Source organism: Chiloscyllium plagiosum, chromosome 34, assembly GCF_004010195.1.
Source record: "Chiloscyllium plagiosum isolate BGI_BamShark_2017 chromosome 34, ASM401019v2, whole genome shotgun sequence".
NCBI classification, from domain to species: domain Eukaryota; kingdom Metazoa; phylum Chordata; class Chondrichthyes; order Orectolobiformes; family Hemiscylliidae; genus Chiloscyllium; species Chiloscyllium plagiosum.
Genome location: NC_057743.1, coordinates 25,862,842 through 25,887,829, shown reverse-complemented (window position 1 = coordinate 25,887,829; position 24,988 = coordinate 25,862,842). Strand labels below are relative to the sequence as shown.

Below are 24,988 nucleotides of genomic sequence, written 5' to 3'. Positions count from 1 at the left end.
TCTAAATTGAATTTATACAGAGTCCACACTGGTTCCTGGAAACAAGAACAATATATCAAATATTTGGAATTTTCAGCCACTGAATGACTTCTAAACTAAAAAGACTAAAAGATCCCTAATTTGACTCTTGTTTCATTAGTTAGCTGATCTCAGATAGGCCAGTAATTGGTGCAACAATTAGGTCCTGCAGTTACCTAATGTATGTCAGAGTATTTGAAGACTACTGCTATAAGAATTTTCATTTCCAGAGATAAGGTACTGAAAGAGAAGAAAACTGGGCATGTGGCACTGAAAAGTACTTCTAAGTAAGCAAGCATGTGCACCATTAATTAATATTTTGTATCTGCTTCTGCATTTTAAATAATCAATGAAATGAGCTTGATAATTCTTTTGGCAATACCAGGATAAGTTCAGTTTAGTGCTGAGTAAAAAGACTACTAATTTGTACAAAATGTGCATCAATCTACTTTTCTTGAGTGTTTAGTGCTGGCAAGGAATGGGGAGTTGGTGAAGATAACAGCGAGTGAACGTGTGCATTATACAACTTGCAGATAAAAGAATAATATTTCTCCACTGATGTCAATGCAACTGACCTTCCATAGGTGTGTTTGGGTCCGGCCTATTTGCAAACACCACATCTACATACTCCAACTGCAAGCGCTCAAGAGAAGCCTTCAATCCTGCAAAAACAGAATATATGTACAAATTTAAAATAGACAATCTTATGAAGCCTTATTCTGCTTGGAATTTTATGTTGTGAGAAAAATAAATACTGTAACTAAGGCTTTAAAGAACAAACTGATTATTTTGGAAGTTTATTTTCTTGTGGAAATGTCACGATTTGCAAAAATGGGCTAATAGAATAATGGCAGAAGTGGGTACTGCAGATGCTGGAGATTAGAGTCAAGACTAGAGTGGTGCTGGAAAAGCACAGCAGGTCAGGCAGCGTCTGAGGATCAGGAAAATTGACCTTTTGGGCAAAAGCCCTTCATCAGGATGAAGGATTCCTGATGAAGGGCTTTTGCCCAAAATGTCGACTTTCTTGCTCCTCAGATGCTGCCTGACCTGCTGTGCTTTTCCAGCACCACTCTAATAGAATGGTGGGCCTTGCACACTAAATGGTTTCTTCAAAATCACAGCATTATTTGCAGTTACAGAATCATACAGATGTACAGCATGGAAACAGACCCTTCGGTCCAACCCGTCCATGCCGACCAGATATCCCAACCCAATCTAATCCCACCTGCCAGCACCCAGCCCATATCCCTCCAAACCTTTCCTATCCATGTACCCATCCAAATGCCTCTTAAATGTTGCAATTGAACAAGCCTCCACCACTTCCTGTGGCAGCCCATTCCATACAGGTACCACCGTCTGTATGAAAAAGTTGCCCCCAAGGTCTCTTTTATGTCCTTCCTCTCTCACCCTAAACCTATGCCCTCTAGGTCTGGACTCCCTGACCCCAGGGAAAAGACTTTGTCTATTTACCCTATCCAGGCCCCTAATAATTTTGTAAACCTCTATAAGGTCACCCCTTAGCCTCCGACGCTGCAGTGAAAACAGCCCCAGCCTGTTCAGCCTCTCACTATAGCTCAAATCCTCTTGGATGCGAGCATAAGAGGTACAGTTAGTAAGTTTGCAGATGACACCAAAATTGGAGGTGTAGTGGACAGCGAAGAGGGTTACCTAAGATTACAACAGGATCTTGACCAGATGGGCCAATGGGCTGACAAATGCCAGATGGAGTTTAATTCAGATAAATGAGATGTGCTGCACTTTGGGCAAGCAAATCTTAGCAGGACTTATACACTTAATGGGAAGGTCCTCGGGAGTGTTGCTGAACAAAGAGACCTTGGAGTGCAGGTTCATAGCTCCTTCAAAGTGGAGTTGCAGGTAGATAGGATAGTGAAGTCGGCGTTCGGTATGCTTTCCTTTATTGGTCAGAGTATTGAATACAGGCATTGTGTGGTCATGTTGCGGCTGTACAGGACATTGATTAGGCCACTGTTGGAATATTGCGTGCAATTCTGGTCTTCTTCCTATCGGAAAGATGTTGTGAAACTTGAAAGGGTTCAGAAAAGATTTACAAGGATGTTGCTAGGATTGGAGGATAAGGCTGAAGAAAAGGCAGCATAATTTATTTAGCCTTTTGCAACTTTAAATTTGTTATCTTTGCCTGCACTCAAGGTAAGTTCTTATTTTCATCTTTCCTAAGGCTGACTCCATCCACTTTCTTTCTCATCAGGAACATGTTGCCTTCTTTTTAATGAAGATTCAAAATTTGATTTATTACTGTATCAACAAAGTAGCAATTACTGTTAGTGAAGTATCAAAGATTCTGAATATGTTCACATCAAATGAAGATTTCATACTTTAATATAGGAAGTAAACAATCTTTGATATAACAGAATTTTTGTACTAATGTAGTGTCCTACCTTCTATAATGTGCTTTCGGGACAGCCCTCGCTCAGTTTCTGCCCTGCAAGAAAAACACAAACGAGAAATGTGACATTATTCAAGGGTTAATTTTCAGTAATAAGTTTGGTTAATCCAGTTTACCAAGTAAGTTATATAATTGATGCATGTAAAATTTCGCTAAGGCAGGGCTGTAGAAATGGTAGACCTGTGTTCAGAAGCATTTTTCGTTTGGAACTTTAGAACCTCTGCTATCTTGAGTCACACAGATCAGTCCCATGTTTGGGTTCTGGTCTGTTCTGAGGTACCTGATCTTAGGCAGAACTGTAATGAAAGCGTCATCATTCCATTATAGGAATGAAGACTAAAAATCATTCAGATGGATGGTGATGTCCATCTGTTGTACACTTGAGCAAATTATGGAACCAGAAAGAGACGTGCTATTGCATAGTGCCTTTCAAGGCCTAAAAACATCCCAAAGCACTTCATGACCTAGCACCTCCAAATGTAATCACTGTTGTATTCTAGAATCAACAAATTGTAATAATCTGTTTTGAAATGAATACCATTTATCACACAATAACAATACTTCCCTCCACAATATTAAACTAAGACTTTTCTATACCCCATTCTGCATTACTCAGATGTATACAACTGTACCATTTCTCACTCTTTAGTTTTCTTCCTAAAAGTGATAGATAGTGAAACTCTGCAATAGATAAATTACATCCTTGTAGAATTCTGAACATTTCTACAACTGCTTTGAAGTGGAAACAACTGAAGTAATATTAGCTTGAATTTTGGTACTTTTCGGGGGAAAAATAGATTTTAGACTGAAATGGATAAATGATACCTCCACATGAGAAGCAACCTAGAGGCTAGCATCAGTAGAATTTCTTTCGGCACCTATGTAAACAGAAGGCTATGTTAATTAAAACATTCTAAGGCGGCTCTGGGAGGAGACAATGAAAAATAGAACTGATAAGACAGACAGCAGGACTGATTGTTTATTCCCTGGCTGGATGAAGGAGATCTTAACACATTAACATAAAACAAATGTCCCCTTTGTGTCTATTTGCTGTGTATGAAGGAAGATTGGAATATTGGTAAGAGGATGCTAATAGTATTAAACGTTATCTTAATGTTTCTGTATACTCCAGAGTTTTGCTTTGGTCTTATTTTGGAGGTAGATCTCTCCTTGCAATGCTCAATTAAAATGATTGTAAGTACTGATATTCAGTCATAGAGTCATGGTGTCATAGAGATGTACAGCATGCAAACAGACCCTTCGGTCCAATGCGTCCGTGCCGAGCAGATATCCCAACCCAATATAGTCCCACCTGCCAGCACCCGGTCAATATCCCTCCCAACTTTTCCTATTCCCATCCAGATGCCTTTTAAATGTGCAACTGTATTAGCCTCCACCACTTCCTCTGGCAGCTGATTTCATACACATACCACACTCTGCGTGAAAAAGTTGCCCCTTAGGTCTCTTTTATATATTTCCCCTCTCACCCTAAACCTATGCCCTCTTGTTCTGGATCCCCCCACCCCAGGGAAAAGACCTTGTCTATTTAACCTATCCATGCTCTTAATGTTTTTGTAAACCTCTATAAGGTCACCCCTCAGCCTCCGACGCTCCAGGGAAAACAGCCTATTCAACCTCTCCCTATAGCTCAAATCCTCCAACCCTTGCAATATGTTTGTAAATCTTTTCTGGACCCTTTCAAGTTTCACAACATCGTTCCGATAGGAAGGAGACCAGAATTGCACACAATATTCTCCAGCAGCTCCAGCACAGTTGCTCCGCGATATATGATTACATGCCAATCACAGCATTGACTTCCAGTTCTGGAAGTCACTGTCGGGCACAAGCCTAGGAGGCCCAGGCACCTGGTAAGAGGGAATGTTGGTCGGCAGCAGTTGATTATTTAAAAATCAAGATAAAATTACCCTTACATTTTTCAATGCATGTTCGTAGATTGCTCATGCTGAAATCACATGTTTGGTCCCGACAATATTCTATCCATTAAAAAGACGTTTTGCAAAATTGTAGCATGTTCTACAATGATTACGTCCTTGTATTTACTGTTTCCTCTGGGACACCCTGGTCCACTCTCCTCCACTCCCCCACAGCCCCATGGCACCTTCCCACGCAACTGCAGAAGATGCAACACCTGCCCATTTACTTCCTTCCTCCCAGGAATATCCAAGGGCCCAAACATACCTTCCTGGTGAAGCAGTGCTTTACCTGACTTCAATCTATCTAGTCTACTGTATTAATTACTCACAATGTGGTCTCCTCTACATCAGGGAAAATAAAGTGTAGACTGAGTTACCACTTCACAAAAAAGCCTATGTTCTGTCTGCAAAAAAGAACTTCTTGTGACTGCCACTTCAACACACCATCTTGTTCTCTGTGTCAGGCTTGCAGCAGTGCTCCAGTAAAGCTCAGCGCAAGCTGGAAGAACAGCAGTTCATTTCCTGCTTGGGAACTCTGCAGGCTTCTGGACTTGATATCGAGTTCAATAATTTTAGGGCTTGAGATACGTTCCCCCATGTCCATGCCCCAGCCCCCAAACATCAGGTCTTGTTAACACATAGTCTGCTATTAAACACTACCCATGGGTAGCCACCAATAGTTCCCATTAGCAGCCATTCATTCTTCTAGACTGACCGTAATCCACTCCTTTGTCTATCCAACTGTTTGAGTCATAGAGATGTACAACACGGACACAGACACTTCAGTTCAACCCATCCATGCCGACCAGATAACCTAAGTTAATCTAGTCCCATTTGACAGCACTTGGTTCATATCCCTCTAAACCCTTCCTATTCATGTATGCATCCAGATATCTGTTAAATGTTATTGTACCAGCCTCCACCACTTCCTCTGGCATCTCATTCCATACACGCACCACCCTCTGCGTGAAAAGGTTCCCCCTTAGGTCCCTTTTAAATTTTTCCCCTCTCACCCTAAAACCATGCCCTCTAGTTCTCAACTCTCTCACCAGGGAATAGACTTTGTCTATTTATCCTATCCATGCCCCTCATGATTTTATAAACCTCTGTAAGGTTACCCCTCAGCCTACAACGCTTCAGGGAAAATAGCCCCAGCCTATTCCGCCTCTCCATATGGCTCAAATCCTCCTACCCTGACAACACCCTTGTAAACCTTTACTGAACCTTTCAAGTTTCACAACATCCTTCTGATAGGAGAAAGACCAGAACTGCACAAGCTATTCCAGACTAACTAATGTCCTGTATATCCGCAACATGACCTCCCAACTACTATATTCAATAAAGGAAAGCATACCAGACGCCTTTCTCACTATCCTACCGACCTGCGACTCTGCTTTCAAAGAATAATGAACCTCCGCTCCAAGGTCTCTTTTCAGCAACAATCCCCAAGACCTTACCATTAAGTGTCTAAGTCCTGCCCTGATTTGTCTTTCTAAGATGCAGCACTTCTCTGTCTTTGTGCCAAATTGCAGCTCATAAAGTCATAGAGATGTACAGCACAGAAACAGACCCTTCAGTCCAACTCGTCCATGCTCACCAGATATCCCAACCCAATCTAGTCCCACCTGCCAGCACCCGGTCCATATCTCTCCAAACCCTTCCCATTCATATACCCACCCAGATGCCTTTTAAATGTTGCAATTGTACTAGCCTCCACCACTTCCTCTGGCAGCTCATTCCATACACGTACCACCCAGTGACTGAAAAAGTTGCCTCTTAGGTTTCTTTTATATTTTTCCCCTCTCACCGTAAGTCTACGTCCTCTGGGACTCCCCAACCCCAGGGAAAAGACTTTGTCTATTTATCCTATCCATGCCCCTCATGATTTTATAAATCTCTATAAGGTCACCCCTCAGCCTCCGACGTTCCAGGGAAAACAACCCTAGTCTATTCAACTTTTCCCTACAGCTCAAATCCTCCAATCCTGGCAACATCCTTGTAAATCTTTTCTGAACCCTTTTAAGTTTCACAACTCTTTATAAAGATTAGTTAAATCAGTACATCTGAGGACCACACCGGTGCCCTACCAGTCCTGCATGCCTCAAAGGTCATTCAAGTCATAAAACACGGAAACAGTCTCTTCAATCCAACTTTTCCCTGCCGACCAGTTATCCTAGCCTGAACAAGTCCCATTTGCCGGTGTTTGTAGTTAGTCTTTACCAACCAAGAAAACTGGAATATATTAATTACATTTCTGTAAAAAAAAACTAATTGTAGTTAAATATTGGATTACATACTTTCCACCCCAGAAGATTTTAGTAGTAATGACAAGGCTGGACCGTCTGTAAAGAGAAAACAGGACATGGCATTAATAAAAGTTAATTGGTCAATTCAACTTTCTACGTTTTATAAACAGTACTGCAAGGCTAACAAGTTAACAATATTAGTTTATTCTCTAACTCACCCTCAAAATAAATGTTCGGTTTAGTTTTGGAAAATAAACAAATTTTATGGAATACAGGGAGAACTGGCCATTTGGGTACAGAACTGGCTCAAAGGTATAAGACATAGGGTGGTGGTGGAGGGTTGTTTTCAGACTGGAAGCCTGTGACCAGTGGAGTGCATCAAGGATCGGTGCTGGTTCCACCACGTTTTGACACTTACATAAAATGATTTGGATGAGAACATAGGAGGTATGGTTAGTAAGTTTGTAGATGACATCAAAATTGGAGGTGCAGTGGACAGTGAAGAAGGTTACCTCAAAGTACAATGGGAATCTGATCAGGAGCGCCAATGGGCTGAGGAGTGGTATATGGAGATTAATTTAGATAAATGTGAGGTGCTGCATTTTGGAAAGGCAAATCAGAGCAGGACTTATATACTTAATGGAAGATCCTGGGGAGTGTTGCTGAACAAAGAGACCTTGGAGAGCAGGTTCATTGCTCTTGAAAGTGAGTTGCAGATATATTGGATAGTGAAGAAGGCATTACTTAAGCTTTTTTTTTATTCGTCAAAGCATTGAGTATAGGAGTTGAGAAATCATGTTGTGGCTGTACAGGACATTGGTTAGGCCACTTTTGGAATAGTGTGTGCAATTCTGGTGTCTCTCCTATTAGAAGGATGTTGTGAAACTTGAAAGGACAACGGTGTTGCCAGGGTTGGAGGTTTTCAACCATAGGGAGAGGCTGGGGCTGTTTTCCCTGGAGAGTGGGAGGCTGAGGGGTGACCTTATAGAGATTTCTAAAATCATGAGGGGCATGGATAAAATAAATAGACAAGGTATTTTCTCTGGGGTGGGGGAATCCAGAACTAAAGGGCATAGGTTTAAGGTGAGAGGGGAAAATTTAAAAAGGGACATAAGCGGCAACTTTTTCCACGCAGAGGGTGGTACGTGTATGGAATAAGCTGCCAGTGGAAGTGATGGAGGCTGGTACAATTACAACATTTAAAAGAAGTGATGGAGGCTGGTACAATTACAACATTTAAAAGGCACCTGGAGGGGTATGGGCCAAGTGTTGGCAAATGGGCCTAGATTAGGTTAGGATATCTGGTTGGCATGGACCAGTTGGATCAAAGTGTCTGTGTCTGTGCTGTATATCTCTAAATGCATCAACTTTCTCTATCAGAGGGTGGAGATGTTGTTTGGTACTCGAATCAAAGAATTTAAGTATCAAACGCTATTTTAGCTCAGATATTAACTTGCTAAAATTACGCAGAGGAAGTTTTTAGAAGCTCATTTGGGCGTTTTTCATGAAAAATGCTTATCATAAATTTTTTTGTTGCAAGTCATTTCAATTTTGTACCTTCCTGCATATAGCGCGGTTGTGAAGTCAGTGAGTCGTGTGCTTTTAGGTCTCTGCTAATACAAACAATCTCAGAGAGGTCCATGAGGCCACTGCAAGGCAATTCCTTTTTCTATTTGTTGGATTATTTTGGGGAAATGGCTGGCTCCTGCTCTGATTGACTAAAAATCCACCACATGAAGTGTAAATCTTTCAAGTAAAACACACATTCATTGATCTTCCTAAATTTAATATGTCTAGAAACACATTTAGCATTTGAGAGCCAATCAACTCAGTTAATTATGCATTTTTTCCAATTGCAAACAATATATTGGAGTGGGGGAAAAGTTGTTACATGCACTCTTGCCATGAGGTAACTATTGTCACCTTTGTTCTGCCTTTTCCAATGTCAACTATCAAAATATTATATTTCTAAGCTTCAAACATTTATGCCAAAAAATGTGATATAATTTCATTAGGCCTTAAAGACTAAAATGCAACATCATTTTGGACAAATAAACTCAGTTTCAAACTGACAAGTTAAAATTACCTCCATCCTTTTTTCTTAATGATACTTCCTAATACAATTTCTGCCCTGAGGAACAGGAAATAAAGATAAGGTTAAAAACATTATACAGAAAACATTAAATTACTGCATAGTGGCTCAGTGATTGGTGCTGCTGCCTCACAGTGCCAGGGACCCATGCTCAATTCCACCCTCAGGTAATTGTGCAAACTGCATACAGACATTCTCCCTGTGTCTGCGTGGGTTTCCTCTGGGTGCTCCAGTTTCCACACACAGTCCAAAGGTGTGCAGGTTAGGTGGATTGACCATGCTAAATTGTCCATAGTATTCAGGGGTGTGCAGGCTGGGTGGACCAGCCGTGGAAAATGCACAGTTACAGGGATACGATAAGGGTGGTGTAAGGGTATGCATCGAGGTGGATGCTCTTCAGAGGCTTGGTGCAAACTCGATGGGCGGAAAGGCATGCTTCCAATATGCAGAGATTCTATCATACATGCAAGATCATAATACTTTTACTTATCATCAGACAATACTTTGCTTCATAATATTTACTGTATATTAATTGTATTTAATTTTATGCAAGTGGACAAGTGACACCGTTCGTCATGTCAACCTGAATCCCAAACAAGGTGTTCTAATTGATAAAAATGCCCTGCCCATACTGCGCACATAGCCATGATAAACTCAGCACATTATGTACTTAAGGTTTGTGTAAATGTGGAAGCTATATTCTCAACACTAAAAGTAAGTCTAACACCATATCATAATTTAATGGGGTACAAGAGAAAGACAGAGGCCACAAGGGGGTCAGAGGGGATTGGAATGCTCACTGCCTCTTGTAGCTCCCTGTTCCCCTACATCGCCCTAGTCCTCTGCAGCCTTCCTATTTCACCCACCAATGTCACTGCATCCTTATCTCTCTCTCGCCCATAGCCCCAAGTGACCACCCAACCTCTATCATACCATGATTCGGAGATGCCGGTGTTGGACTGGGGTATACAAACTTGCAGATTATATTTTATTTTGCTCAAAAACTGCATGAATCCATGTAAGATTCTGTAAATCCGTTTTTTAGATAAGAATCGGTCTGAATATTGTGGCACAGACACCTCACACCTTAAATGCATTATAACGTGGTCTTTGTTCCGTGGTCTTTCTCTTAGGCATCTGTTGATGAAGTTGCGCGGGTATCCGTTTTGGCGAATAGCTTGTATAGGAACGAGGACATACCACAACCAAAAGGACTAGCTCGGTCTGAATATTGTGGCACAGACACCTCACACCTTAAATGCATTATCTGGGCCGACATGACACCAATTGTTAAAGTTCACTTGAGAATGTAACTATAAAAAGTTTTGTGATTTACATATGAAAGAACTGAAACCAACATGTTCATTCTAAAAGATGAGACTTAAACAATCCAGGTCTTTTTCAAAATGTAATTTCAGTTACATCACACTGTAAACTTTTGCTATAAATTCCGTGTCTTACGATCTTATACTCCAAAACCACCTGATGAAGGAGCAGCGCTCCGAAAGCTAGTGCTTCCAAATAAACTTGTTGGACTATAACCTGGTGTTGTGTGATCCTTGATACCAAACACCTGCAACCAATGTGCAGATAGACAGCAGAGTTAAATAAGTCTGAAGTTTCAAACCTGACAATAAAGATCATTTGACTATGTTTGTGCGAAGATTTGTAGCTCGGGTGCTCGTTGTTGTGGTTCTGTTCGCCGAGCTGGAAGTTTTTGTTGCAAACGTTTCGTCCCCTGGCTAGGCGACATCATCAGTGCTTGGGAGCCTCCTGCGAAGCGCTTCTTTGATGTTTCCTCCGGTGTTTATAGTGGTCTGTCCCTGCCGCTTCCGGTTGTCAGTTTCAGCTGTCCGCTGTAGTGGCCAGTATATTGGGTCCAGGTCTATGTGTTTGTTGATGGAGTTTGTGGATGAATGCCATGCCTCTAGCAACATGAATTCGACTGGGACAACACTACTATCATAGGGCAAGCCAGACAGAGAACAGCCAGGGAATTCCTAGAGGCATGGCATTCATCCACAAACTCCATCAACAAACACATCGACCTGGACCCAATATACCAACCACTACAGCGGACAGCTGAAACTGACAACTGGAAGCGGCAGGGACAGGCCACTATAAACACTGGAGGAAACATCAAAGAAGCGCTTCGCAGGAGGCTCCCAAGCACTGATGATGTCGCCTAGCCAGGGGACGAAACGTTTGCAACAAAAACTTCCAGCTCGGCGAACAGAACCACTGCATCATTTGACTAACTAGGAGCTACAAAAACGAGAAATCACTGATGCAATTAATTATTTCCAAATTCAAGTCAAATCTGTAAGATACCACATACATTCTTTTTTGGAACTATAAACTGAAAGGGAAGTAGGACTAATATAACTGACTAAACGGGAGAGTTTTGCAACTTGAATATTAATTGCTGTACATTGCTCAACTGTGTAATATTGTTTTCTGAATCAATGGGAGGGAGAATTTCAGTTCAGCAGCACGAAGGATATTTCGAGATAGGAAACTTCTAAGTGACAACAGTCCTTCAATAGGTTGAGCTGCACAGTGTTAAAAAGCTTTAAGTGCCAGGGCAGCACAGAAATGTCTAGAACCTGCAAACAGAAAGCATCCATCTCTCCTTTTCGCTTCACACAGGAAGATAACAGAAAAACCAAAGGCTTAAAAGAGATAATTCTAAATCAAAATCCCGACCTGGGTTCATCTGGTCAACTACAGAATTGAAGAATGACTGTCACCTTACAGGTGGCCACACAAACATATTGCTAGAATTAAAAAGGAGAGAAAATGACTGCATCTCTTAGTGAGAACCTGAAAAGTAGCCTCTGAAAACCAAAGTCCCAAGAGCAGCCATCAGGATTGGGGGAAGAATTTTTATGCCCTATTGTGCAGCGAAGTCTCCACTGTTCAGTCAAATCTAGCACAAAGCAAGACGGTTGTGGTTGGTGGGGGCCAATTATCACTGCACCTGAGGCCAAACCATTTTTAGTTATAAATGATGTTATAAATGAATGGAATAAATTCAAAATTAATGGTTCAAATAGTCATGTGAAGAAAGTCAGTACAAAATAATCAGACTTGATTTATGTTGCATTAACAAATGCAGATTTGATTTTACTTAAATGCTTATTGGCACACATCCCCATCTAAGTAGACAGACTGCATACAACATCAATGTATTCTTTAATATCATGGTCAGGTGAATGCTGCAACCGGTTTTTGTCTTGTTTAATGCTGTATAAGTAGTAAAACAGGAAAATCAACTTTCTAAATTTTCATATCTTCGCTGCTTTTATTTTAAATTGATCAAATATGATAATTATAGTGTCATAGAAACATACAGCATGGAAACAGACCTTTATGTCAACTCGACCATGCTAACCACATATCCTAAATAAATCTAGTCCCATTTGCCAGCATTTGGCCCACATCCCTTTAAACCTTTCTTATACATATACCCATCCAGATGCCTTTTAAATATTCAAATTGTATTACCCTCCACCATTTCCGCTGGCAGCTCATTGCATGCACGCACCACCCTCTACGTGAAAAAGTTGCCCCTTAGGTCCTTTTTAAATTCTTCCCCTCTCATCTTAAACTATATACTCTAGTTTTGGACTCCTCCAGCCTGTTGAAAAGACCTTATCTATTTACCCTATCCATGCCCCTGATGATTTTATAATTCTTTGCAAGATCACCCTTCAGCCTCCGACCCTACAGGGAATAGCCTCAGTCCAATCAGCCTCTCCCCATAGCTCAAACCCTCCAACCTTGGCAACATCACTAAGTCTTTTCTGAACCCTTTCAAGGTTCACAACATCCTTCCTATAGCAGCGAGACCAGAAGTGCACACAATATTCCAAAAGTGGCCGAATCAATATCCTGTACAGCTTCAACATGATCTTCCAACTCCTATACTCAGCCTTTAATCAATTTAATTGATTTGATTCACTCCATTTGACATTAAAAAAATGGAAATCTTTGTAAGAACAAAGGCCCTAACAACATTCTGAAGATTCATGCTGCAGAACTGGCCACATCCCTAGCATAGCTGTTTCATTATAGCTACAACACTGGCAATACTGACAATATGAAAAACTGAAGATTTGTCCTGTCTACAGACAGCAGGACAAACGTCTTGTCTCCAAAAGTGCAGCACTCTCTCAGTACGACAATGTACTTGCCCAAAGGCAGTGAACATGGGAGCTTTATGAATGAATGCTCCCATGGCAACCTCTGGTATACTCTGAGGGTTTTGTTTTCCCTGGAGCCTGTTGTCTTCACCATCTGCATGCAATTCTTAGCAACACATCAGGAAGTGTGGGGTCAGTTTGAGTATATGAGCGATGACAGCTAGTGCCACACTTCTGCTTCCTTCATCATTCTAAAAACTGTTGCTACACTCACTAGTTGCCTGTCAAACGTCAATTTCAGGACTAATGCAAAATGTAGATGATGTTGGAAAGACTCAGCAGGTCAGATAGTATCTGTATCGAGACAAACTGAATTAACAGGTGGAGTCAATGCTCCCTGGAGATGAGTCTGAGGAAGAAGGGGCTTTTTGATCAGTTGGTGCCTTTTGTCACCACAAAGGTTTTGGCTCAGGGTTGCAGTTTGTACCTTGGAGAAGTGGTAATCCTTGTCTTTTTGATAGTTTATTGTTGGCTGTGATTTTCTCTTTTATCTATGAGTGACTCTTGCCTTACTGTCTTAGGTCCTGCAATTTATTTTTTTGTGTTATTTCATATAATGCTATTCTCTGTAAGTACAGAATATTCCATCCTTTCCTCAGTTTCTCACACATGACTGCTGTTGTCATGTTAATATCATATATGCATCATTATCTCATTGTCGTATCCATTCTTATTGTACCACAGACAGGATGGTATGAGGTGGACCCTCACTGTTATCCTGCCCCCTCTACCCCATGAGATGTGGGGCGATAGGCTTGCAACACACTCTTCCTCTTGGAGCTTTCCTCTCATTGTCATGTACTGTTGTGTGCTGGCTCTCATATTCTGTCACATTCATTCTCTTTACCTTCTGTACTGGCATTCTTATTCACTATTATCTACTGTGATCACTAATCTTACTTTCTCCCTCAGATACCATAACTGGTGGCCTCTCTTGCTGTGTCTGTCTCCCTCTCGCTCTCTTACCCTCTTGCTTTCATAGGCACACTGTCACTGGTGGCCTCTCTTTCTCATACATTCCCACTCTCAGTCTCCCTCTGCATTCTCAAACTCTCTAAATCTCTTCCCTCAGTCTTTCTGTCTCTAATTTTACAGCTAAGAAAGCTTTAACTAAAAGTGCTAGCTCTTTGGAACAATTCAAAATTAATCCTCCTGCCAGATCTTCTCTTCATAGCCTACTTTCAAATATGTTTTACATTTTCTTTCAAAAGAGAACTAAGGGGCAACTTTTTCACTCAGAGGCGTGGTACATGTATGGAATGAGCTGCCAGAGGAAGTGGTGGAGGTGATACGAGTACAGCAAATAAAGGGCATCTGGATGGGTATATGAATGGGAAGGGTTTGGAGGGATATGGCCCAGGTGCTGGCAGGTGGGACTAGATTGGGTTGGGATATCTGGTCGGCGTGGACGAGTTGGACCGAAGGATCTGTTTCCATGCTGTACATCACTATGACTATAACGAAATGCAATTTAGCTAGTCCCTACCCCATCAATCTACACTCTGTCAAAAACAAAGTGATGGAAGAAAGCATTGACAATGCTATCAACAGCTTAACTCAGTAAAGATGTAAGTGATTTTTCAGCTAGTGTACACAACTCTAGCATTCTTTACAGTTTTGGTTCGAACACGGACAAAAGAGCTGAATTTCATAGTTGAGAACTGAGTTTGTACCTTGACATCAAAGCCGTATTTGACTGAGAGTGGCATCAAGAAGCTCTTGCAAAATTTAAGTTAATGGTAAGCAGGAAAGATTGTTTGCTATTATAATCATATAGGAGAGATTGGAATAACTGTTATTGTTTTCCTTGGAGCAGGGGAGACACAGGGAGGCATGAATTCATTGTGTAAAATTATGAGGGGGACAGATAGGGTAGACAGAAAGGAACATTTCCTCTCAGTGGAGGGATTAAAGGCAAGGGCATAGATTTTAGGTAAGAAGCAGGAAGTTTAGAGAGGATGAGAAAGTGTTTTTTTTTCCTGACTCAGAGGGTGGTGGAAATTGGGAACTCAATGCCGACAAGGGTGGTAAAGGTAGAAACATTCATAATATTTGAAAAGTATTTAGATGTGCACTTGTGATGCCATGGCATACAAGGCGATGGGCTAAATGCTAGAAAATGGCATTCCCTTACAGATTTAAGTAATATCCAGCACCACTATTCTTCCTGCCACAAAGTGAATAATCTTATATTTTCCCACATTATATTCAATCTGCCAAATTTTTGCCCACTTATTTAACCTGTCCATACACCTCTGCAGACTCCGTGTCATCTGCACCATTTGCCTTTCAACCAATTTTTACAGCTTCTGGAAACTTGGGATACAGTACAGTCACTTTCCTCACCCAAGTCATTAAATGTATTGTAAGCAATTATGACCCAACATTGACCCATAGTTTCTCAATAACAGATGTCAAGCCATTTGGCCTATAGATAGTCGCTTATTGTGTCCTTCCTGTCTCCATACCTTTTTAAATAAAGATGTTACATTGATAGTTTTACAATTCTCTGGGACATTTTCCAGAATCTAAGAGACCCTGGAAGATTACTAGCAGTGCATCCATTATCTCTGCAGCTACTTCCTTTAATATCCTAAGATGCATTCAATCAAATCCAGGGGACTTATTCGTCTTTAGTCAACTAGTTTCTCAAGCAGTTTTTTTTCAGTAATAGTTATTGATTCATTTCCTGTCATTTGGCCCCTTGAATATTTAGTAATTTTCAAGCACAGAAGAAGGAGATTTCGGTTGTTAGGGGCCAATCTCAGGAATGTCTCAGGACAGTATCCTTAGCCAAACCATCTTCAGCTGCTTAAAGATGGAAGAAAATTCTATCACACAGAGGTTAGAATGTTTGCTGATTATTGCATGCCATTGAGAAGTATTCACAACTTCTCTCATACTTAAGATGTCTGTGTCTACATGCAACAAAACCTGGGCATCATAATCACAGAATTATTATAGCACAGAAGGAGGCCATTCAGTCCATAGCCAGCAAATAACAATGCCACAAACCTGCAAAGGAACAACCATACCAAAAAGAAAAAGAGAGAAACTAAATGTTTCTGTTTGACATTAAACAACAATACCATTGCTGAAGGTCCCTCCATCAACATTCTGGAGTTTACAATTAATCAAAAATTTAACTGGACCAGCTCTATAAATACTGTGGCTATGGCTCTCCTTCGATAGCTCAGCTGGTGGAGCAGAGGACAAAAATGCAGGGGTTTGTGTGGTGCAGTGACAGTGTCTCTACCTCTGGGCCAAAGATCAGGATTAGTCCCAGCTGCTCCATGGATATGTCGCAAGTTGTCTGAATTGGTTGATTAAAAATATCCAATATAAGAGCAGGTGATGGACTAGAAATTCAGTGAGTAACAAATCTCCTGTCAAGAGTATTCTCCAGTTGCCTAGATGATTGCAGTTCTAATAATGCTCAAGAAGCTCAACACCATTTAAGATAAAGCAACCCACTGGATCAGCACTCCAACCAAGACCTTAAATATTAATTTCGTGCACCTCCAGTGCACAAACATATCAGTGAGTACCACCTACAAATGCATTGTAACAACTCAACAAGGATCCATTGATAGCACTCACCAAACCTCTACCCGCTAAAAGAACAAGAGCAGCTGATGTATAGGAACACCAGCACCTGCAAGTTCCCCTCCATCCTGACCTGGAACTATATCGCTACTGCTTCACTGTCATTGGGACAAAAACAACATTTTGGTTGTACCAATTCTACAAAGACTCAGTGGTTCAAGAGGTAGCAGTTGGGATTGGCAACAAATGCTGGTTTTTGCAGGCAACACTCATATCCCAATGAATTTTTAAAACATCCTTCGCACAATCTGATGTCCAGAAATCAGAATTGCAAGCGATATTCAAGTTGAGACTTAACTGCAAGTTTGTAAAGATTTAGCATGACTTCCTTATTTTTGTATTCAATACCTCATTTACTTCAAACAAAAAGTAAAATTTAATTTGATAATTAGCAGTGAAGGTTGATTCTCTTGCCATAGGTTACCTGCTGTGCTCATTCAGAAACTCAATTATATTAAACACCCATTTTCATGGTTTTGATGAGCTGTCTATCGTGGTGTCCAGTTGCCTGCAAACACACTGTAATTAGGCATATCTGTAAGGGTGGAAGAAAGGGTCTGTTGCTCAAAAAGGAGACCTGCAACTTCTGGGGATTCTACTTGAATACATTAGCTTCCAGCGCTCCAAGCCTTTTTGCATAGTTAATAATTCCAGTCTTTCAATCTCAGCAATGTTCCATTAATATGACTGCGCTATATCAGTCTCTATAAATAATGCACAAGGTTAACTAATGTCTTAGCCTCTAAAATATTAAAAAACGCATCCCATTTCAGATAAAATGGGTCATCAATTTGGTCAACCTGAACAAAAAAAAAGAAAGCTGCAAAAAGTGTTGACTTTTTGATCAATGAGAATGTCCCTATCAGTTTTGAAAAAAAATCAATAGGAATGATACTGAAAAGCATAACATGGCAGTTAATGACTATCTAAAGCAGAAACAGAACGTGCTGAAAATACTCTGATCAATCAGTACCCTTGCAGAGGATACATCAATTAACATCTAAAGTGTGACCCTTTTGTCAAAACCATAAGATGTGATGTGTGAACAGCATTTTAACAAAAAATAGACAAAAAGGAAGGAAACAATGAACAAAAGAAATGGAATAACTTGTAGAAACAGCAGATATTTAAATGCTAGAAATTACACTGTCAATCGCCATAGGAAGCAAAATTTAAATAAATAAATGAATGGCTCAATCTTAGTTTTTTTTGTTAAATGTAAATTGCATTGGATTTTTTTTTAGGAGGTGCCACCTATAAAAGCCTGTTTTGCGTTTGGACAACCATGGTCAGTCTGGAGCTGCCCTGCACAGTTCTTGAAATTTGGTTCAAACATGGTGAAACTAGTGCACCTCTTTGCAGACAGGGACCTGGAAGGCCTGTTGAATGGGGTGGTGCAAATGTCTTCTTCCCACAGGTCCAGCAGTTGAAGCAATGGCACTGGACCATTTCAGCCCAACCTGAATTGTTAGCTGGGTCAGTGTAGTCTCAGTTGACAAAACAAATACACAGCAATATAGGAAGATGATCAGCATTATGAGGGCTCTTAGAGGCTGGCTCATGTTGAACATCAACATCAATGGATGTAGGCTCTTTGTGGCCAGTGCCTGTACAGTAGGTTCTGAGATGTTGGAAGTACTTTAGAACAAGTGATGAACTGAAGTCACCAGGTAGCATTCTGACTTCCATGTTGAGAGGTTTTGGCATCTAGCTTGGTTGGCACATTAGGTGCACCTAAAGACAATATCAATAAACCCTCACAATATTATGAATTACTATATGGCCAATTAAACACTTTGTTCAGTGACAAGTAGAAAATTCAGCAGCGAATTTGGATGCTGAAAGAAGCCGCAAACATCCAGAAGTATTCGACAGGGACAAGTTGGCCCGAAAGGTCTGTTTCCAAGCTGTACACCTCTATGACTCTATGACCAGTGGTGTTCCACAGGGATCAGTGAAGGGAGCCATGTTGTTTTTGATTTGGAGGTGAATGTAGATGCCTAATTAGTAAGTTTATAGGTGACACAAAGATTAGAGGATCTATGGATAGTGAGGAGGATTGCCCAAGGATAGCAAGACAGATAGGCTAGAGACTTGGGCAGAGAAATGATAGATGGAGTTTAATCTGAACAAATGTGAAGTGATGCATTTTGGAAGATCTAATACAGGAGGAAGGTATACAGAAAATGGCAGAACTCTTAGTAACATAGAGAAAGAGGGATCTAGGCTTGCAGATTCACAGTTCCCTGAAAGTGGCAACACAAATGTGGATAAGGTGGTCAAGAAAGCATGTGGCATGCTTGCCTTCATCAGTCAGATCACAGAGTATAAAATTGGCAAGTCATGTTGCAATTGGACAGAATTTTAGTGGACAACATTTGGAATATTGTGTCCAGTTCTTGCTGCAACACTACCAGAGGATGTGGAGACTTTGGAGAGGGTACTAAAATGGTTTACCAGGATGTTGCCTGGTTTAGATATTATTAACTATGATGAGAGATTGGACAAAGTTGCTTTGTTTTCACTTGAGCGTTGAAGGATAAGGGGTGACCTGATAGCAATTTACAAAATTGAGAGGCATGTACAGTTAAAGTCTTTTTTCCCAGTGTAGGAATGTCAATTAGTAGGTGACATAGGGGTAAGCTTAAAGAGGAGAGAAGCAGGCTTTTGTTTTACACAGTGTGGTAAATACCTGGAATGCACTGCCAGAGGAGGTAATGGAGATGGATACAATAGCAGCATTTAAGAGGTGCAGTGGCAGATATATGAATAGGCAGGGGACAGAGGGATACGGAAAGTGCAGGTGCAAAGGTTTTTAGTTTAGAAAGGCATCATGTGTCAGTGCAGACTTGGTAGGCTAAAGGGCCTGTTCCTCTGCTGTACAGTTCTATGTTCTATTACAGTCTCTTAATCCCTACAATTTAGAAGGAAGACAATTAAGTGGATGCACTCATGTAAAATGCAGTAAGTAAAGCAAAGCAGTGGAGTGATAAAATTGGTTTCAATGTCTCTCAGAAAAGCAGCCCATTCACTCAACCAGTTTGTATTCTTTGTCAGTCCCTTTGCATGACACTCATAGCCAAGTTTCCCAGTTAGTCCTGTATCAGCAGCAAATGTATATACATTACACTTGGTTCTGTCATCTAGGTTGTTAGTATAGATTGTAAGTAATTCAGGTGCAAACATTGTTCCTTGCAATATTCCATTATATACTATTTGCCAACCCAAAGATGAACTGCTTATTTGTCACTCCTGATATGTGTACCATTAATCTACATTAATGTTACTCCAATCTTTTGAGCCCTAATATAGTGTAATAATCTCTTACATGGCACCATACCTAAAGCTTCAGAGAACTCCAAAATACTACATCCACTGATTCCCATTTATTAACACAGCTAGTTACAACCTCAGTAACAAATAGACTTTTTGATCACAATTCACCCTTATAAATCTACGCCAATTTCACTCTTTCATATTATGATTTTCCTAGTGGTTTCTTTTCATGTGCCTAATGATTCAGAAGGTAGACAAGCAGGAGGCTGGAAGAACACAGCAAGCCAGGCAGCATCAGGAGCTGGAGAAGTCGACGTTTCGGGTGCAGTCCTTCTTCAGAATTATACCAGAAACGTCGACTTCTCCACCTTCTGATGCTGCCTGGCTTGCTGCGTTCTTCCAGCCTCCTGCCTGTCTACCTCGGATTCAAGCATTTGCAGTTTTTTTTGTCTTTCATGGTTCAGAAGAGCAAACAAAGGAGTGATCTCTTCTGCAGAGGAAAAGTTAACTGTGCTAATAATTATAGATGAACTATTTAAATTCATGCAATGGCTGGGTAAAGTCTGAGATTCCGTTCCAATGCATCTGACTTCCATGTGGTCTTTACTGAATGATCTATTTAAAAATAAAGTCTTGTACTTTGATAACATTAATGACCACCTCTGGATTGGCCAAAGTGCTTTACAGCCAATGAAATACTTTTTGAAATACAGTAACTGTTGTAATGAAGAAAACATGGCAACTAATTTGCAAGGTCCTTCAAACAAGAATATAATAATGACTAAACAAATCTGTTATCATGAGGCAGAATAAGTATTTCAATAATATTGACCTTGGTAGTGTGGTTAACCTGCCTGCTGTTCTTCAAAATAGTGCCAAGGGATCTTACACTTGCAGGCAGAATGGGCATCAGTTTAACATTTCATCCAAATCCATCTCAGACAGTGCTGCACAGCTTCAGAACTATGTACTTTTAATTTTGGTTGAAAGTAATCTGATGGATTCTCTCTTCAATTTTTTTCCTACCTTAATCTGTTCTAAATTTGCTTTACAATAATTTATTAATATTCTGAGAGTACTTTTACCTAGGTTACAGCAGACTCAATTAGTCAAGTAGACGTTCACTCCCAAAACCTGACCTTCCTTACAAACTTCTATGGGAAGACACAACTCCTTTACAATTGTAAAATCTGGTAGTGCTGCAATCGGTTATCTGATGCAGCCAATAGTACATTCCTGTGCTAAGGGACATTGTGATATTGACTCAGTTATTCAGCACCCCACTCACCTACCACCCCACCAAGGGACATTGTGATATTGACTCAGTTATTCAGCAACCAATTTTTCCATTTGTAAAATAATGGAAATATGTTAGTAATACTGTGTAAAGGGGAACCCGTATAGTCCTAAAAGGAGCCATTATATTAGGACTTACTCAAGATATTTCTTGACTTTTTTTAGAATCTGAATTTTTAAAAAATATTGGACTGTGCATTTGGCTGGCAAGGAGATGAATAACAAATGTCTGCGATCACAAATATCCTTCAACTTAGTATTCAAACAGCTTCTTTTTTACTCAAAATAAAACAAGGCCAATCAGATATTTTTGATTTTTTAAATAGGTAGAATCATTGATGCATTTAAACTAAAGATCCTTTATAGTACTATGTGGTGTAAAGCTGGGTATTTAGGTTTTTAAGATCATACTACACTGAAGAATGCATAGAAAAATTCGGAAGAGAACATGCTTTCTGCAGCTGCTGAAAAATGTGTTGCTGGAAAAGTGCAGCAGGTCAGGCAGCATCCAAGGAGCAGGAGAATCGATGTTTCGAGCATAAGCCCTTCTACAGACATCGAACAAAAAAAAAAATTCCGCCCCCAGACGCTTTCTGCAACACCTACCAACAATGACCTATTACACTTCTTACTGGTTCCTCTGTTAATAATATTTTTATACGGCATATTGTACCTTTAAATTGGGTCTAGATTCTATTTTATCAAGATGAATGTTTCTTGTGCTTTCTGTTCTTATTACTTATACTTCATTTACTTTGTCCAAAAACATTTCTGGGTTTAATATGGCTGTAGTTTCCTTTTGTGTAAGATGATAACATTGAATAATGTAGATATTGAAAATATCTCTTGAGCTCTGCCTGACTGTTACGAAAGTGATATCACTGCTGAAACAAGGAAAGAGGGATAAACCAGGAAAGTACAACTGGTCGGACTACAATCAGTGGTGGGGCACATTGAATTGATAACTTTGGTATGGATGTAAAATGCGTTCAATGACAGGAAACAAAGTTTGACAGAGTCATAAAGCCATACAGCATGGAAACAGGCCCTTCGGTCCAATTCGCCTACGGTGACTAGACATCCTAATCTGATTTAGCCCAATTTACCAGCATTTGGCCTATTTCCCTCTAAATCCTTCCTGTTTGTGTAGTCATGCGGATGCCTTTTGAATGCTGTAATTGCACTCACCTCCACCACTTCCACTGGCAGCTCCTTCCAGACACGCACCACCCTCTGAATGTAAAAGTTGTCTCCTCAGGACTTTGAAAGTCTTTCTCCTCTCACCTTAAAACTTGTCTTGTAGTTTTGGATTCCCCTCCCCTAGGAAAAAGACATGGGCTATTCACCCTATCCATGCCTCTCATGATTTTATAAACCTCTATAAAGGTCACCTCTCAGCCTTCAGCATTCCAGGAAAAACAATTTCCCGCCTATTCAGCCTCTCTCTATAGCTCAAACTTCCAGTCCCAGCCACATCCTTGTAAAACGTTTCTGAACCCTCTCAAGTTTAACAACATTCTTCCTATAGGAGAATGACAAGAATTTATGCAGTATTCCAAAAATGGCCTAACCAATGTCCTGTACAGCTGCAATATAACATCCCAACTCCTATACTCAATCATATGACCAATGAAAGTAAGCGTGCCTTCTTCACGACAGTCTAACTGGGACACTATTCTTAAGGAACTATGCACTTGCACCCCTAAGTCTTTTTGCTCGACAACACTCCCCAGGGCCCTACCATTTACTGCATAGGCCCTGCCCTGGGCTGCCTTTCCAAAATGTAACACCGCACATTTATCTAAATTAAATTCCTTGTGCCATTCCTCGTCCCATTGGTCCATTTGATTAAGGTTCTGTTATAATATGAGTTAACCTTTTTCATTATTCACTACACCAACTATTTTGGTGTCATCTGCAAACCTACTAACCATACCTCCTTTACTTACATCCAAATTATTTATATATGTGATGAAAAGCAATGGACCCAGCATTGATCCTTGGGACACACACTGGCCAGAGGCCTCCAGTCTGAAAAACATCATCTGAAAAACTACCACCACCACTTTCTGTCCCATCTTCAAGCCAATTTTGTATCCAACTGGCTAGCTCTCCCTGGATCCCATGTGATCTAACCTCACTAACCAGTCTGCCTTACTGAAGTCCATATGGGCAAACTCTACCGCTCTGTCTTCATCAATCTTCATTGTCATGTCTTCAAAAAAACTTAATCAAGTTAGCAAGACACAATTACCTATGCACAAAACCATAGTGGATGAATATTTTTCAAACTGCAAGGTGGTTTGCAGTAGTGTTCCCCAAATGTCAATTTTGAGTCCATTACTCCAACATGGTTTTATTACAAGAACTTACAACCGGGTGTACAATGCTGTGTTAAAAAGATAACAGTGAACACAAAACTTGACACACAGTAGACAATGACGAAGATTGTTATAGGCTTCAGGATGATATAGGTTGGTGATCTGACAGACGTAAAAGAGTTCAAGTTCAATGCAAAGAAGTGTGGAGACAAGCAACTTAGGACAACAAATGTGTAAATGCATTATACTATAATTAGCAAGATTTTGTAAAAAATGTTCATAAACAAAGACCTTGGCACCATACACATAAATTCTAAAGGTGACAGAGCACGTTGATAAGGTGGTAAGAGTTTAAGGGCTCTTTGTATTTATAAGCAGAGGAACAGACACTCAAAACACATAGGCCATTCTAGAAAATAAATCACTGGTTAGGCCACAACTAAAGTATTGTGAACAATTTGGGCACTATCTTTTAGGGAACATTTCATGGCCTTTAGAAAGAGTACACAGTAGATTGATCAAGATGTTGAAGGTGATGATGCACTTGCATTTTAGATTAAACTGAGAAGCTGGAAAAGACAGGACCATTTTCTGTGTAATTGAGAAGGTTAAGCGATGACCCCAAAAGATTTTCAAGATGAAAGATTTTGATATGTCAACAGGGAAAACAATATTTCCTTTGGCGAGTAGATGACTAACGAGAGATCATAGGTTCAAAATCATTCTAGAGGGAAGAGAAAGAAAAAATGTTTCTACTTACTAAAATCTGGAATATTCTGAAAGTTTGGTGGAAGCAGAATCTAAATAATTTTAAGAAGTAGTTGGACAGGAACAATGATGAGCAACAACAGAATTGCTGAAAAAAGTACATCGTACAGCCTCCCCAGTGGCCTCCTAGTCTCTCAACTCCTGCAGTGCCCTCATCTGCCCGAAAGCCCCCGATAGCATTCCTCAAACCAACTTGTAACTCCCATTACCTTCCCAGTCCCTCTGCAGGCTTCCCAGTCTCCCTTCTGCTCCAGTATGGTAACCACATCTCCCAGACAACACCCTGAAACTTTCCATCTGTCCTCACCCACCTGCTATCCCTTTCTCTCTCCACTCCCTCTTACTCTTTGTGGTCTCATGGCCGCCCCCTCAGACCACTGCAGACTCTGTCTCCCTTCAGTCCCCTTGGGATCTCCTGACCATTCGAGGAGAAAGTGAGGTCTGCAGATGCTGGAGATCAGAGCTGAAAATGTGTTGCTGGTAAAGCACAGCAGGTCAGGCAGCATCCAAGGAACAGGAGAATCGACGTTTCGGGCATAAGCCATTCCTGATGGAGGGCTTATGCCCGAAACGCCGATTCTCCTGTTCCTTGGATGCTGCCTGACCTGCTTTGCTTTACCAGCAACACATTTTCATCTCCTGACCATTTCCTCACATCCTTCTTGTCTCCGCATAGTTCCTGCTCTATTTGCTCTCCCACCAAATTTGCAACATCCCCCTCGATAGCTTCAGACCAAGTATTCCGATCCAAGTATGCAGAGAAACATTTTATTAAGAATTTTCTTTTGTACTCCTTATGAT

The 24,988-nt window shown here is 40.6% G+C and overlaps 1 protein-coding gene across 11 annotated transcripts in view; it reads right to left on the bottom strand.

The window, feature by feature from the left end:
• Window positions 1-24,988, bottom strand: part of kcnab2a (potassium voltage-gated channel subfamily A regulatory beta subunit 2a) — a 265,891-nt gene that overhangs the window by 34,710 nt on the left and 206,193 nt on the right. For all 11 annotated transcript variants that reach the window (XM_043675966.1, XM_043675967.1, XM_043675969.1 and 8 more), the window contains 4 exons: window positions 8,710-8,754; window positions 6,675-6,719; window positions 2,436-2,479; window positions 594-680 (listed from right to left, as the gene is read on the bottom strand). In XM_043675966.1, coding sequence (XP_043531901.1) covers window positions 594-680; window positions 2,436-2,479; window positions 6,675-6,719; window positions 8,710-8,754 — 221 coding nt within the window. The remainder of the gene's footprint in view (window positions 1-593; window positions 681-2,435; window positions 2,480-6,674; window positions 6,720-8,709; window positions 8,755-24,988) is intronic.